The following is a 16599-nucleotide window of genomic DNA, read 5'->3' on the forward strand; positions in this document are numbered from 1 at the left end:
CTACAAGTACCAGAAGGCTCTGAGCTGGCTTCCGGCAAGGGAGCTGGGAGGCTTTGCGTGCCGGAGTCTGTAGTCCCAGCTTTCCATCCTCACCATCCAGAGCCCAAACTGCAGTTACCGCACCACGAGGAGACGTTCCCCACGTCCGTGTGACATTTTAGAGTAACAGTATCAGTTCACCTTGTGAAGTAAGTACTGTAATGCTTTATAGGTAAAGAAATTGAAGCTCAGAGTACAATGGCCCCAAATCTTTACACAAAATTAAATGTTGGAGCCCGAAATGAAGTCGTGCTAACTGCGTGGTTCTTTCTGCTAAACAGTACCTCAGAAGTACTTCTAACAAGTTTTGTTGTACTTAACAAATTTATAGTAGCTCCTTCCAACTTCACTTCTTTTCCCATAAATTTGCTAACCTGTGACCAAAGTATTTAACATTTTCAACGGTCCATTTGCAAAATAAAAATAGTAACTGTACCTACCTCCTTCCCTTTCTGTGAGGACTAAATGACTGTTTCACTTAGCATAGCGCTTGGCCATACTTAATTAGTAGAGTTTGTTGCAAAATATCTGCCTCCATCTGTTTCACAGGCAATGACATCACGTACTAATTGCCACCAGTACAGTACTCCTTCTCTCTTTCACAGCTTCAATTCCTTTTCCTTTTATAGAAAGGAAGAGAGTCTTTGCCTAGCTTGAAATATCTGAGTTTAGGCCACCAGCCATAAGCAGATGGTCTTCCCAGCCCAAGCCGTACAGAGAATCAGAATTTGAGAAGGTCCTGCTGCTCCAAAAGCGCTGACCCTCTTTATTATCTTAGGCAGTCTTTTGAGATAGCTGAAGCAAACATGAAGGAAAATTTCTACCAGTGTCTTCCAACTCTGTACTTAAGAAGTCCCAGAACATTAAGCCAACATGCTCATGTCTCCTTTTCTGTCCTTAAAATTGGGTAACAGTATTTACCTCCTAAGGTTGTTATAAAGGTTCTTAAATTTTCAAGTACTACAAAGTAGCCAGAATATAGCTAAATAAAATGGTAGCATTTAGCATTATTGCCTTTTGAAATTTTCCACTTTTTTATACTTTGTGCCATATGCATACTTGATTCTAAGAGCAACTTACACTGTACTTTTCATCTTTCATATGCACTTGGTAATTTCTTACATATTCCCCCAGTTTTCTTTAGGAATCTTTCTATATAACTTCCTTTATATAGCAGTTTTATTTCATGACTCAGAACTGGTTAACTTAGAAATTTTTAAATGAACTATAGTTGTTTATTAATTGTCCTAATCTTTGTTTTGTGGGATTTCAGCTTTCTCTCCATTTTACTGGTAAAGTGTCTCAGTGATAATAATTCTACTGACTGAGGGTTAAAACCTTATTTCCAGGGAAGTAAAACTTGCTTCAGAAACAGTTCAAAAGGGAACAGTATCAAATACTGTATTAGTACACAATATCAAAACTAAATTTTATAAATACATGATTTATAGAAACAAAATATTGTTAATCTTTAAAAACAAAATTCTGGGGTTTTTTTGAACCCTCGCTTCATTTTACCTTAACTTGTAACTTTAGCTTTACAACTACAGTACTTTTGCTTTCTAACTACTGAGCTTTATAGTCACTCATTCTTCACTCCACTGCTTCAGATTAACCCCTCCACATGTAATCCTGGTCTTAATTCTTTGGATTTTTTTTTTTAACCCACAAGTAAATGCAGTGCACCTTATGTCTAAGAAAAACATCATCATCTCAACTCTCTCAACCCTGTGAGATCTACTCATCTATCTTACTCGCTTAGCCAGTTATATCCCTTACAAAAAAGGAGGCAGCAACTCATTACACAGGCAAACTCTCCACTTCTGTCATTAGTTGACCCACTGCATTTAAACTTTACATCCTCTCATCTTCTGTTCTAAAAACATTTCCACTAAAGTTACTAATGGCTGGTTACAAATCTAATGGCAAGAAAACATTAATATATATTCTCTTAACAAATTTTAAACATACAGTATTTATGAAACTATCACAGAAGAAATCACTGAAAATATGAAACATAAGACATACAATCTCCAATAATTATAAATGCAGTTTACTTGTAGAGCCTATACTTGTCTTTCTTTTTTTTGAGACAGGGTCTCGCTCTGCAGTTCAGGCTGGCCTTGAGCTCACATTGTAGCCCAGGCTGGTCTCGAACTTGCAATGATCCTCCCGCCTCAGCCTCCCAAGTGCTGGGATTAAAGGCATACGCCACCACGCCTGGCGAGCCTGTACTTAATCTGTAGATTAAACGACTTTCTCCAGTTTAAAAAAACAAAAAAGGTAAGGCATAATTTTATTACTTTCAACTTGTTTTCATTACAATAAAATAACTAAAACACAGCTTTACAAAAATAAATTTTTATTGAAAGCAGTAGAGTCTGAGCAGGAAGACAATACAAAGAATGTAAACAATGTAAACATCACTACATTCAGCTCAGCCTGATTGAACGCTGAAAAACAAGTCTAAATGCTCTATGTGCCCTTACTAGCAAGATACATTAATTCTATTTTACACAGACAACACACTCTAATTTTGGTTAGGAAAAAATATTTTATCGAAGTCGATCCCAACGCCAAATACTGGCATCATCACAAACAGCTATAAGAATGCTGCTATCCCTGCTAAAACTGGTTTGCCGAATAGCAGCACCACATTTATGATGAGTCAGTGTTGTACATCTAGGGAAAAAACATGACAAGAAGTTAAATGTCATACATTTTATCTACTTAAAAGAGTAAGAAAATGAACAGATGTTCCAAGTTTCATAAAAAGCATTTAAAACTAGAAATCTTCATTAGAGTTCTACCTCAAATTTCATACAATTTGGATGATTATAAATTCAAGAGTAATTTGTGTAAGAGAAATACCTTGTCACTAAGGTACTCAGGAAATACAAGTCATTATTGAAATAAAAAAATTTTAGCTCTGAAACTTGTAAATGTTAAAATGATTAAAGGATGACACTACAAATAACAATGATTTCCTCTATACTGTCATAAAAGTTTGGAAAAAAATGGAAATTTTGTTTAGAAATTTCTGAATACTTACTTGGCTTTATGAGGATCTTCTACTTCTAAATCCCAAACATAAAGTTTGCCAACCTGATTGCCCAATGCAAGCATCTGCATAAACATATTTTTAAAAACATCGTATTAATAAAATCACCACACTCGAAGACATTCAATCAATCCTAAGACATTTTTCTTACTTCAGAAAAACCTGGGCTTCAGCCTCTGACTGTGCTCTTGACTATTTCTTTGGATCTTAAATTCCTGATTTGTAAACAGGAGTAAGAGCAATTAATATTTCACAGGTGTCTTGAATAAATAAGGTATTCTGCAATTTTATGAGGGGTTCTGCACTTGAGACTGTTAGTATGGTGGTCTCTTATTCTGCCTTAAAGAACTCTGACAAAAGCTATGGAAAGCTCTTCCAAAATTTTCTTAGAGAAATAAATCTTAATTTATTACTAAAACCTCTTAAAAACACATTTATTTTACTTTGGGTAATGAGTATTTTGTCTCTATCTTCCATGCTAATGTTTCTAAATTTTCTCTAGGAAAAAAGCTATATAAGAAACTAACACTCCATTCACTAAAATATTCAGTCATAGTAATATGACCTTCCACCATTGATACTTAACTGCCGGTTTGCCGGTTCAAGATAGTCACTGCAGATGATGTGCAGAACCCATAAAGGTAGAATACATAATATCAAAGGGCAGAGTAATCAAAACATGAAGACAGATTCTTAGAGGAAAAAGAATAGAAAATGCTAGAATCACAATGGTCTTTAAGTGAAATAATTTCAAAATGTAAAAATATGCTGCTACCTTTTGCCAGAAATCCATAGAAAACCTCATGTACCAAATGTCACACTGGCTGTAATCAAATCGCCCAAGAATAGTCACATTAGACTCACTAGGTTTAATTTTATCTATATCATCTTCCATTTTGCCAGGTTTCCAGCACACAATGGCATTTTCACAAGACTAAAAGAGAAGAAAGAAAAGTAAGTACTAATTGCAGGCCTGAATTTTAAAAATTAAACACAAGATTCCATTATCATTTTAGAACTAAATGCTCAAAGAACATGTTTAATCCAGTAATTCACATTCACCTGTATTTAGAGTCAATGTCCATTCTTGAAGACAAAAAAATCTGATTATCAATAGAATTAGACAAGGCAAAAGAATTACATTTAGAAGAGTCATTTTGGAAGTCATAATTTCTTTTCCAAATCAAAAGTTCGGCTTTAGATACTTTGGCACCCAGAGACTTGCAATATTCCACAGCAAAGGTACCATTACAAACACATAGTATTAGAATTCAGATTCTCATAATCTGACTCTTACTTCACCAGATTCATCCTTTTCCAATTTTCCAATTCACTTCTAACCATACTAATGGTTCACTTTACCTTTTAACTATTAATTCTTCCTCCACACAGTTGTCTGTGCCATGTGGTAGATAAATGCTAAATACGTAACACAGGAAAGATGAACTCACTGAAAGGGCCGTAGCAATCAGGCTATAAACAGGGCAAGAGGATGTAATAACAGCAGTGGTTTAATATCCAGACACTGACACGGGCATGGGATCACAATGGGCTGTTAAGTTGTACTTTGCCTATCCTGTAACATTCGGTTTTTGTGTACATACACCCTTCTATTTAAGTAGTAATTAATAAAGAATATAATGAAAAGAAAGTTGCCAAACTCTGGGCACTATTCACACTACTGTCTAGATGAGTGGTTTTCCTTTGGTTTTTTTGTTCTATTTTGTTTTTTTGGTACCAGAATCGAACTCATGACCTCAAGCTTGCCAGGCAGGCACTTGTGTCACTGAGCCTTATCTCCAGCCCGATTTTCCTACTAAAGGACTTTTGGTAATGTATCTGGCCTCTAGATAGTAGAGGCCAGAGATACTGCTAAACATCTCATGAAGAACGGGACAGCCACTCCACCCCAAAGTATATGGCCCAATCTCAACAGCACCAGGATTTAGAAACCCCAGTGCAGGCAAACAAGAGCCCTATAGTTTTACATGACAGCCTATACAGTCAGAAGTGACAGCTCTACAGTGGTCACAGGCATTCAACCACAAGGCCACAGAAGAATTTTTTCTTCACCTTTTTTGGACTTCCAAAATTCTAGTGTTATAGGTCATCTGTTATATAAATTCTTAACTGCAAAATATTTTAGACTTTACCTAGTTTGATGATTCTTGACTATGTATACTATGGGATCAAAAACCAGAAAGTTTTCTCAAGACTCCTCTTAGCCCAAAAGCCTACTGATTCAAAATCTCTAAGGCAGAAGCAGAATAATTACAAAACAGCTCTTCAGGTACTTCTTACTAACAGGACTGGTAAAGTTTTTGTTTCTGCACCAGGGGGGGAATGAGGTGCTAGGGACTGAACCCAACAAATATAATAGGCAAGCACACTACCACTGCAGTACATCCCTGGCCAAGAATGTTTACTTATTAGAGACTTTTTACAAAAAACACTAAAGCATAAGGAGGTAAAAATATAAATCGTTAAAATACACTAAAACAGATTAGCAGAGAACATAAAAAAAGACCCAACTACATGAAACTTACCTAAATATAGCAATGTACATAGATTTTTAAAGTAAAAGGTTGAGAAGTTGGGTATGGTGGCATATGCCTGTAATCCCAGCAGCTGGGAGGCTAGGGCAGGATTACCAAGAGTTTATGGCCAGCCTAGGCCAGCCTGACCTACACAGCGAGACCTTGTCTCAAAAATAAGTAAATAAATAAATAAATAAATAAATAAATATTAAAAAGAAAAAAGTAAAAGGTTCAGAAAGATTACACAATGATAAATCTTGGATCAAGCAACCAAAATACAGTAATACTAAATATTTATGTGTCCAGCAATGGAGCTACAAAACATGTTACAGAACTGTCAGAATACTAGAAAAGCCACAAATACAGTTGGGAGATTTAATCATTTGTTGCTCAGTAATTGACACACAGACAAAAAAATCAACAATGACACAGAAAAACTCAACAACAGCACGAACGGTGTCTTTCTTTTACAGAATACTGCACTTGATAGCAAAATTATTTTTTTCAATCTCCCATGAAAAATTACAAATTCTCAAAAAAATTTAAGAGTAGATCTCAATAATCTAAAGCTCCATTCTTAAAAGCTTGTAAAAACCACATCAAAGAAAAAAATGAGATAGCAGTAAAACTGAAAGCAAAAACCAATAAAACATCTAAAAACTGGTCCTCTAAAGGTTGGTTCCTTGAAAGAAATCAATAAAACTGACAGGCCAGTAGCCAAGAATCTCAAAAAAACAACGACCAATTTCAAGACTGAAACTGCTTATCGCTATAAATCCAACAGACACCCTAAGATATCCAAAGCTAACACTACAAACAACTGGCTACATGAATTTTACCTTAATGGAACAGAACAATTCTTCAAACAACACAAATTGCCACAAAATCCCCAATATGAAGCACTTAATTTGAATAGCCCTGTAACTATAACGAAATTTAATTCATAATTCAAAAATCTCCCACAAATATTTTGAGGCCCAGAGTTTAACGGGAAAATTCTACCAAGCATTTAAAAAATTAATACTAGCTCTATATAATCTCATCCAGAGATTGGGAGATAGAACACTTGCCAATTAATTTTATAAAGCCAGTGTTACCAATACAAAAATCAGACAAACACAGTACCAAAAAAGAAAACTTCAGTCCACTATCATACTTCATAAATGGGCCACAAAAATACTTAACAAAATGTTATTACCAAGTAGGATTCCACAATATATAAAAGGAATTACAGAGTATGACCCAGTAGATTTTATTCAAAGTATACAAAACTGGATCAATATTCAAAAACTAATCAATATAATCCACTATAGTAACACATTAAGAAGAAAAACCACATAGTTATTTTAATTGATGAAGAAAAAACATTTGACAAAATACATCCATTCATGAAAAACTTGCAGTGCTCAACTTCTCAACCTGCCAGAGAATAACTACAAAAAAAAAAATATGGCTAATGTACTTAGTTGTGAAAAACTGAACAAGTTTGCTCCTAACGCTATTATTCAACATTGAACTGACATAACACTGTTACTCACCTGTGCAACAAGAAAAAGAAATAAAAAGCATACAAATCAAAAAGAAATAAAACTGTCCTTATTACCAAATGTCACAATGATCTACATAGAAAATCTTAATTAAAAAAAAAAAAAAAAGAACACCTTCTGGAATGACCCCCTTTAACCAGGCTGCAAAATTTTAAGATCAATGTGCAAGAAATTAGATTTCTATGTACTAGCTATGTATATGTGGAAATTAAAAAATACAATTATATCAGCTCAAAAATACTTCACTGTAAATCTCACAAAGCACAGCAGGAGTGTTATAAACTATAAAACGCTGACGATAAAAAAACGAAGATCTAAACATAGAAGAGACGTACCATGTTTGTGTATTAGAAGACTCAGTGTAAAGATATTAATTCTCAAAATTATAGGTAGGTTAAACAAACTTCTAATCAAAAGCTGCCTTCCCTCAAAAACATCCCAGCTCGATTTTGTATAAATCTAAGTTTTTCTAAAACTTGTATGAAGGGCCAGGGATATAGCGCAGTGGCACAAGCACCTGCTTGGGAAGCGCAAGGTCCTGAAATCCATTCCCAGTACAAAAAAAAAAAAAAAAAAAAAAAAAAAAAAATAAAACTAACACGGGAAGGTAAAGGAACTAAATTTTGGAAAAGAAATATGAAGTAGAATAAATTAATTTATCCAGTTCTAAGACTTAAGACATAAAGATAGACACACAGATCAATGGAAAACCAGAAACAGCCTCACTTAAGTATAGCCACAGAACTTTTGACAAAGGTGCAAAAGCAATTCAGTGGAGGAAACATGACTTCAAAAAATGGTGCTGACATTAACTGGACATGTACAGGGAAAAAACATTAACTTCAACCTAAACCTCACGCCTTATATAGAAATTAACTCAAAATGGATCACACATTTAATGTCAAACAGCAGTGTAAAATTGTACAAGAAAACAGAAAATCTTCACATCTAGTAGGGCTTGTTGAACAGTTCTCAGGCACAACATCAAAAGCACCACCAGTAAATTTTATAAAATCAATAAAGTGAATTTCCCAAAGATTGAAGACATTTTCTTTGTGAAAGTCCCTTCTAAGAGAATGAAAGGACAAGCTATACACTGGAGGAAAATACATGCAAAGTATGTAACTGACAAAGAATTCACATTAGAATATATTAAGAATTTGCGGGGGCTGGGGATTTAGCTCAGCGGCAAAAGCGCCTGCCTGGCAAGCGCAAGGTCGTGAGTTCGGTTCCCGGTACCAGAGAAAAACCAAAAAAAAAAAAAAAAAAAAGAATTTGCAAAATTCAACAGCAAAGACAAAATAAAATCAAGTCAATTAGAAAATGAGCCAAAGATATGAAGGGATGTCACCAAAAAGGAAAGATGGATGGTAAGCGAATCACATGAAAAAGATGTTCGACATTACCAGCCATCAGGGAATGCAAATTAAGACCATGATAATATATCACCACACACCTATCATAACAACTAAAATAAACAATAATGAAAATGCCAACGAAGATTCAGAGACACTGCATCTCTCTCATACATTGCTGGTGACAATGTAAAATGGCACAATCACTCTGCAAAATAGTTCAACGGGTCCTTAAACTAAACAAACTTAACCATGACCCAGCAATTGCCCTGCTAGGCATTTATCCCACAGAAATGAGAATACGTCCATGCAAAATCCTACATGTATTTAACTGCTCATTAGTAGCTTTTTTTGTAACTGTCCAAAACTGGAAACAACCAAAATGATCTGTAACAGATGGCTAAATATACTGTGATAGTACGGCTGTGTCATGGAATGCTCCTTAGCAATAAAAAAAGGAGAAGTACGGATACAAACGAGTTGGATGGATCTCCAAAGCATGAGTGAAAATAACCTTAAAAGGTCCCAAACTGTAACATTCTTGAAATGACAAAATTCCTATAAAGTGACAAGGAACTATGCACACACCTTATACCAATGTCAATTTCTTAGGTTTGACATTATATTATAGTTATATAAGACATAACCATCAAGGCAAATTGGGTGAAAGTCGTACTGAACCTCTGCACTATCTCCAACACTTCCTGTGAGTCTAATTATTTCAAGATTAGAAACAAAACAAAAACCAACAATAGTAAAACTGTAACCATACAGAGATAAATTAGGTTCTGCCCAAGGAAACGTAGTGTCCTGAAATTCATGTCAAGAAAAGAAACCAGATAGCAGTTTCTCCAGATTTGACAATTCTTAATGTTCAGGTAACATCACCAATTTCTCTAAATTACTAGCTTAAAAAAATTGTATATAGTCACCCTTGAACATCCGTAAGGAACTAGTTCCAAGACTGCCCTTCCCCAAACCAAAATCCATGAATGCTCACATCCTTCATATAAAGTAGCATGGTATTTACATATACCTATGCACATCCTCCCATATATTCTACATCATCTCTAGATTACTTACAACACCTAATTCAATGTAAATAGGTGCTATACTGTATTGGTTATAGAGTGACAAAAAGAAGTCTGTACATGTTCAGTACAGCTACAATTTTTAAAAAATATATTTCTGACCACTGGGTGCTTGAATCCAAGGATGTGGAACCCATAGCTATGGAAGGCTGACTATATCTATATCCACCAACATGCCAGAGCAGGGGTGGGCAAATAGCAGCCAATAAGCCAATCCAGCCACCTGTTCTTATAAACAGAATTTTATTGAAATAAACATACCAAAAAAATCTGTTGACTTTTGTTACTTGTTAGTTTGAAACATCAAGTATCAGAGAACGGTATCACCTTCTAAACTACAGTTTTCTTCTTACAGAAGAACAAACAAATATAATTTATTGGTATATTTCATGCCTAAAGTAAGTTTTCAATCCTGCTAAAATATGAGACTTTTTTTAAAGGCTATTTCCTATCTGCTATTCATTTTAACAACTATATCCTCACTCCCTGCAAAGTTATAACAAACATGAGCAGGCCTCTAAATATATGTACATACACACACACAGGAAGTACAGCTTAAATGCAGTTTTTTCCATACCTTCGAAAGTATCAAATCGCCTAACCATCGCACACAATCAACATAATTCCTATGTATGTCTCTGGTGGAAAAGTCAGGAAAATGGATTTTCTGGGAAATAAATGGCCTGAAGGAAGAATGGAAATAAAGTTAAAAAAAAAAAAAAAAAAAGAATCACACTATTTTTAGAAGAGGAATTATAAACTTTTTACTAAAAAAACAAAAAACAAAAAAAAACCTTTTCACTTCAGGATTTCTTTACTTTAGGACTGGAGACTGAACCCAGGGCCTCGTGTGCTGGTCAAGTGTTCTACCACTGAGCTGTATCCCCAACCCAACTTACAAAACTTCTACCTGCTCTTCACTATATATAGCTTTAAATTAAGCTTAACCAATGAAAAAGAAATCTGATTACAGAGATGAAAATATCTCATACATTTATCTACCTACACTTAATCCTTTAAAATTAAGCATTAGCTGTCTATTGAAGTCATCTAATCTCAAGTATTTCAAGATAGTCATCTTTATAGGAACAATGAACATCATTCCAAAATCTGCTATAAATTAAGTTTAGATGAAAGTCCTGCCTTGAGCAGTAATTTCTGTAAATGCTGCAGGAATTTGACACAAAGACTTTCCCAAATGTCTGCATTTAGGAAACAAAAATGTGGCTCCATTTTTTCCTTACAGGTATTTGTGATATGACAATAAACAAGACAAGCTGCTACCAATTCTGGGTTTAATGCAATTCTGGGGTTTTTTGATGCTGAGGATCAAACTTAAAACCTCTACAACTGAGCTACACAATCCTCCCTGTGACCCAGGTTTTATACTGAAATAACTGTAGGTATATGATATACCATGGATTATATTAAGCAAATCACATGTCCTGTTTTTTGTAAAAAGCATATTTGGGCTGCATCATCTCCCTCAATCCTTCCAATTCAAATTCTGGGATCTTTTGTTTGTTAAAACATTAAAATGTTATAATTTGATACCGATTTTTAATAGTCAAAATTATATTAAATGCTTTTTATAGTTAAGCACATATTATAACCTTACAGTTAAATCTCTCTTAAGGACAAGATCGGCTTAACTCAATGTTATTTTTCTGTAAACACTGAAATGTGTAACTTGTGTTCACTCTAGAGATCTAAAAACTGATTTAAAAATACAAATTTAATGTTGTAGTAGCCCCTGGCACTAGAAATCTGAAGATTCTACTAATTCTTAAAGACCACTGATGTCTGCTGAGTGCACTCAGATATTTACTGAGGCTGAGAAATTTTACTAACAATGTATTAATAATCTGTCTTGAAAACCAGAAAATATTTGGGAAGGTGAGGCAGGAGGATTGGCACGAGTTTGAAGCCATACTGGGTTACAAAGTAAAACCCTGTCTCAATTAAAAAAAAAGAAAAGAAAACCAGAAAATTAACTCTAGCTGCTTGCTAAGACAAATGTACAGAGTAAACAAAAGCAGACATCTGATGTTTACAGTGAAGTGTTAATGACAGCTTGATTTCCTAAGTCACTGCATTAAGACTTGAGGCACTGAGCTACATCCCTAGCACATGTGTATTTTTATAAAATTTTTGAGACAGAATCTTATTAAATTGATCAGGCTCCACTCAAACTTCGATACCCCTCTGGTTTAGCCTTCCAGAGTCCTGAGATGACAGGATTCAATCCCTAAAACCACCACAAAAATAAACAAATAAATAAATGAATAAATAAATAAAACTGAGGTGTCTAAAGGTTTTTAAACTTAGGGTTTATTTAACTACATATCTATTTAATAGCACAACAAAGCATATTAACTGTTACCTGTTAGTTTTATTTGGATTATAGTCATAAGATTCTTTAATTGCATTCATCATTCTCTTTGAATTGATCCTCCAAAGTTTAAGAGAGTGATCCATACCACAGGACATTATTTTTTCACCCAAAAGATCATAATCCTGTATGTAAAACAGAAAAGTTTAAAGTATATAAATTACAGACCCAAACTATCAAATTTTCACTGGTTATAAAATACAATGAAAACTGTAACTACACTTTGGGTTCCATGTATGTAGGCTGTAACACAGTGTACTAATTTCAAAATTTTAAGTTTTAATTGGAGAGTACACGAAATTTTCCTAATATGGAATGCTTTCTTGCCTTCTTGGAAATTACTTGAATTTAGTTTTATTTACTCAATTATATTTAAATATTTATTTTGCTTAATTTTTAAAGTAAATCAAATGCAGATGTAAAATAATTATTCTAATACAAAAAGCTGAACAGTTACACTACTTGTTCAGTAACAATCAAAAAGTAAAACTGACATTTGCATCTGACACTATATCAGTCTTCAACAGCTCAAATTTTACTTTATTTTATACTCATAATTCAAAACACTTCAGTTAAACTGGTTTTTTTTTGGTGGTTTTTTTGTTTTGTTTTGTTTTGTTTTTGTCTTTTTGAGCAGGTCTCTCTCAGGCTGGCCCTGAACTCACTTTGTAGCCCAGGCTGGCCTTGAACTTCCAGGGATCCTCCTGCCTCAGCCTCCTGAGTGCTAGGATTACAGGCATGAGCCACTATCCCCTATCTTTCATGTCTTCATTGTAATAAACAGTAAAGAGTTTATTGAAAGAGGGTTATTTCCTATACTAACCTAGATATTTTGCATTAATCCAATTCTTGGAAGTTTTACAAGAAAATGAGGCCTGGTCTTTACTAAATTCACAAGTCTAGTTGCTGCTACTTCTAATTATCTCATTGTCAGTGGCAACAAGACATCCTTAAGAGTCAGACTCCAATTTAGAGTTCTTAATAAAGGACAGTACACTTGGCTTTCATGCACACTACTGCCACTGTAGAAAATTCAGGTTGATGGATATTTTAGCATAGCTATGATTCTCACAAAGGCACATAAATTTCAACTGTAGCATTATTTTAGCACCTTCAATTAAAATGCCATGTCTCAAAATATGATGCCCCTTTAATTTAATAGAAAAAAAGTGAAGGATGTACTGTATATAATTACTAAAATCAATGAGCCCACATGGGACTTTAATAAAGAAAAAATACTGTAAAAAGTTAGAACTTGACAAAAAACACAATAAATGTGTTATAATACATTAACATAAATATTTGCTTTTCTTTAAAAATAATCAACTACTGGGTCTTGTACAGTACTATACCAAAGAAAAGAATTGAAAAAAGATTATATAAAACTCAGTGTAAGCCTAATAAAATACACCCTAGAAGTGGATAACTTACACCGACTTCAAAGAAAATGCTCCCTAACGCCTAATTAGTATAATTTGTTTTCCTTTAGTAACTGAGAAACAGAAGAAAAAAAAACAAACAGTTGGTGATTTTAGATTAAAGGAAAGGAATACATTCATAACATTCTTCTGTGAAAATCCAGGTACTGAGAGAGATACAAGTATAGGTAATACTTTTGTGTGTGTGTGGCTTTTTGAGATAGGGTCTCACTATGTAGCTCAGGCTGCTGCCTCAGCCTCCCAAGTGCTGGGATTACAGGCATGCACCACCACACCAACTCTAAGTAATTCCTAAAGAACAAAAAGCAGAAGTCTTGACTTCCTCCATTCCTTCACCTGTTAAGGATAAAATCTTGTGTGTCAAACATAAAGGAAATGACTACCTGGTATGCTGTATAAAACAAACATGTTTTCTACTCAGGAAAGAGTTCTATAGGAATTTTCACATATACATCAACCTGAGGTCACTGTCCTATAACTTACAGCACTTAGAACTTCATCTCTGTGCCCTTCTACACCTCCAAATATTGCCACCAGAGTGTCCGTCTGGATATTCCATAATCGTAAGGCATGATCTAGCATAAACATACAAAAAATTAAGATGAATTTTTGACATTCACTTTTCTGTCAACTTTCAGTACCTCCTTAAATAACAATGAAAGTTTAGACTGAAGTTATGCACAGTAAAGACTAAGAATGAAATCTATATTCGACAGCCACTTAAAATACTTGTATCATATGTAGAACAAAAAATATGTGACTATACTGTGACACCATTTTACAGTAAAATAGTCCTCCTTTGGTGGAATATAGCTCTGCAGTACAGCACAAAGCTGTGTGCATGTGTGTGTGTGTGTATAGCTGTAATCTGAACAATCTTCTTTTCTTTCATTTCTTTTGAGGCCATGGGGATTCAAGGGAACCAGGCAACCGTGCTGCTGAGTTATAACCCCAGCCCCAGTCTTTTCTATTAAACATTAACAAACAATGAACAGCAAAAGAAACATGTACAACTTGCAATATAACAATGTCCATACTGTAAATGAGTATTAACATATTGTATAAATAATTCCAAGTGGAGAGTGAAAATTAACATTGTTGTAAAAATGATACACACACACACAGCTCTCCAAGGATTGGTTACTAACTTTATGTTTAGCATTTTGAGGATGCCACACTATGTCTTCAAAGAGGTTACATTTTACATTCTCACTAACAATGTCTGAACAAGTTCCAGCTTCTCCATATCCCAGGTTTGAGAGGAGTGAAGTGGTCTCAGGTGCTTCTGACCTGAATTTGCTTTAAAATGATTTTGAGGGGCTGGGGATTTAGCTCAGCGGCAAAAGCGCCTTCCTGGCAAGCGCAAGGTCGTGAGTTCGGTTCCCGGTACCGGAGAAAAACCAAAAAAAATAAAAAAATAAAAAAAATAAAATGATTTTGAACAGTGTGCTCACTGCCACATGGACGTGTTTTTCAGGAATATGAGTACTCAGAACTTTTGCCCACTTTTCCATTGGTTTTCTTTTTATTGTAGAGCTCTCAGATTTCCAGATACAAATCCCTCATTAGTTGTATTTTTCCTGTCCATAGATATCACTGTCGTTTGAATCTGGAATGTCCCCTGAAGATTCCTGTGTTGAGACTTGGTCCGCAATGCAACAATGATTAAAGATAAGGCTTGGGAAAATGGCTGGATCAGGAAGGCACTGACCTCATAACAGCTTAAGCCACTGATGGGTTACTGCGAGGCAACAGAAATTTAGGTGGGACCTAGTTTAAGAGAGTGGATCTTTAGCAGCATGATCTTGGGGATTACATCCCAAGCCCTGTCTTTTCATCCACTGTGCTTCCTGTTTGCCAGGAGGTGAGCAACCTCCTCAGCCACAAGCTGTTACCATCGTCACTGTCTGTCTTGCCTTAGGCCCAAAGCAATGGAGCCAGCTGATCACGGACTAAAACCTCTAAAACTGTGGGCCAAAATAAATGTTCTCCTTTAATTTTCTGTTATTTTGTCACAGTGATGAAAAGTTAATACACTGATCTTTTTACTTTTTTGATGGTATCATTTACAGCAAAATTCCTATTTATTTTGAGAAAGCTGTTTGATTCTTTAAATCCCCTTGCTAGCATAATAATGGAAGATCATGGTTAAAGTTGTGATGTTTAGACACTGTAGCCTACTTATACAGGAATATATAAACCCAACTACTATTATCAAGAGACAAAGAAAAGTAATTGGCTGTTTCAAGAGGTGGTGTTTCCAAATTTAGGCCTTGGTAGTTACAAAAAAAAGACACAAACATTTTCATATAGTAAGTTTGCTGTTTTTGTGCTGAGGCTCAAACCCAAGGCTTCTGCACATACTGCAAGTGTTCTACTACTGAGCTACATGCAGCCTAAGTGTCTGAATTTGAAGACATCCTTTAATCTGGGTAGTTTGTAGGAGAGGTTATAAATTGGATAAGACAGAGAAAAGAATAAACTTGACTAGAACAAAACAGCAGAAAAGGCAATCAAGAACACAATGCAGAAATAAGAATTGCACAACTCATTTCAGAAAGCTCAGAAATGATTAAAAATGACTAAGAGGTCTGTCTAAACCCAGAATAAACAATGGCAATATAGGCACGAAGAGCAATGCAATGCTTTCTCTTTATGGGAAATACTTCAAAGAATTTATGCTGGGAAACAGCATTTTAAAGAATTCTACAGGAAATTCTTTATAAAACAAAAGCTTAGGCCAGGGTGTGGTGGTGCACACTTGGTAATCCCAGCACTCAGGAGGCTTAAGCAAGGGAATCAATGCAAGTTTGAGGCTAGGCTGGGCTACAAAATGAGTTCAAGGCCAGCCTGAACTGCATAATGAAACCCTGTCTCAAAAAGACAAAAGACAAGAAAAAAAAATGCTTTGTTAAAACAGAAAAGCAGTAAGGATTTTCACATGCAGTATTTCTTACTACATGATTGGCAGAGCTACAGTAACTAGTAAAACGATTTGTAAAACTATCTTTAAAACTTCTTAGTAATATGGTAAATAGGGAGGGTAACATGTATTTTGTTCTCAGTACCAATTATTTTACTAATGTCTGATGTTAACTGGTATACGCATTTCATGGTTCCTTTCTCGAATGGGTGACA

At 34.9% G+C, this 16599-nt stretch overlaps 1 protein-coding gene and 1 long non-coding RNA gene across 6 annotated transcripts in view; one reads left to right on the forward strand and one right to left on the reverse strand.

Annotated features, from left to right (window-relative positions):
* The window catches only part of LOC102011431, a 22226-nt gene continuing 5627 nt past the window's right edge, over positions 1-16599 (forward strand). The window contains exons 1-3 of one of the 4 annotated variants that reach the window (XR_001233094.1): positions 1-188; positions 4004-4054; positions 15052-15224. This is a non-coding gene — a long non-coding RNA (uncharacterized LOC102011431). Of the gene's footprint in view, positions 189-4003; positions 4055-10876; positions 11671-15051; positions 16220-16599 lie in introns of those variants that run through there. The other 3 variants (XR_260157.2, XR_001233097.1, XR_001233095.1) reach the window with 3 other exon arrangements.
* The window catches only part of Eed (embryonic ectoderm development), a 26387-nt gene continuing 12172 nt past the window's right edge, over positions 2385-16599 (reverse strand). Inside the window, exons 7-12 of one of the 2 annotated variants that reach the window (XM_005379744.2) lie at positions 13945-14036; positions 12014-12147; positions 10208-10313; positions 3876-4034; positions 3092-3165; positions 2385-2721 (exon numbers count right to left, since the gene is read on the reverse strand). In XM_005379744.2, coding sequence (XP_005379801.1) covers positions 2595-2721; positions 3092-3165; positions 3876-4034; positions 10208-10313; positions 12014-12147; positions 13945-14036 — 692 coding nt within the window. In that variant the 3' untranslated portion in view covers positions 2385-2594. The remainder of the gene's footprint in view (positions 2722-3091; positions 3166-3875; positions 4035-10207; positions 10314-12013; positions 12148-13944; positions 14037-16599) is intronic. The other variant, XM_013511798.1, reaches the window with a different exon arrangement.

This window comes from Chinchilla lanigera, unplaced genomic scaffold (genome assembly GCF_000276665.1).
Source record: "Chinchilla lanigera isolate Chin_1 unplaced genomic scaffold, ChiLan1.0 scaffold00013, whole genome shotgun sequence".
NCBI lineage: Eukaryota > Metazoa > Chordata > Mammalia > Rodentia > Chinchillidae > Chinchilla > Chinchilla lanigera.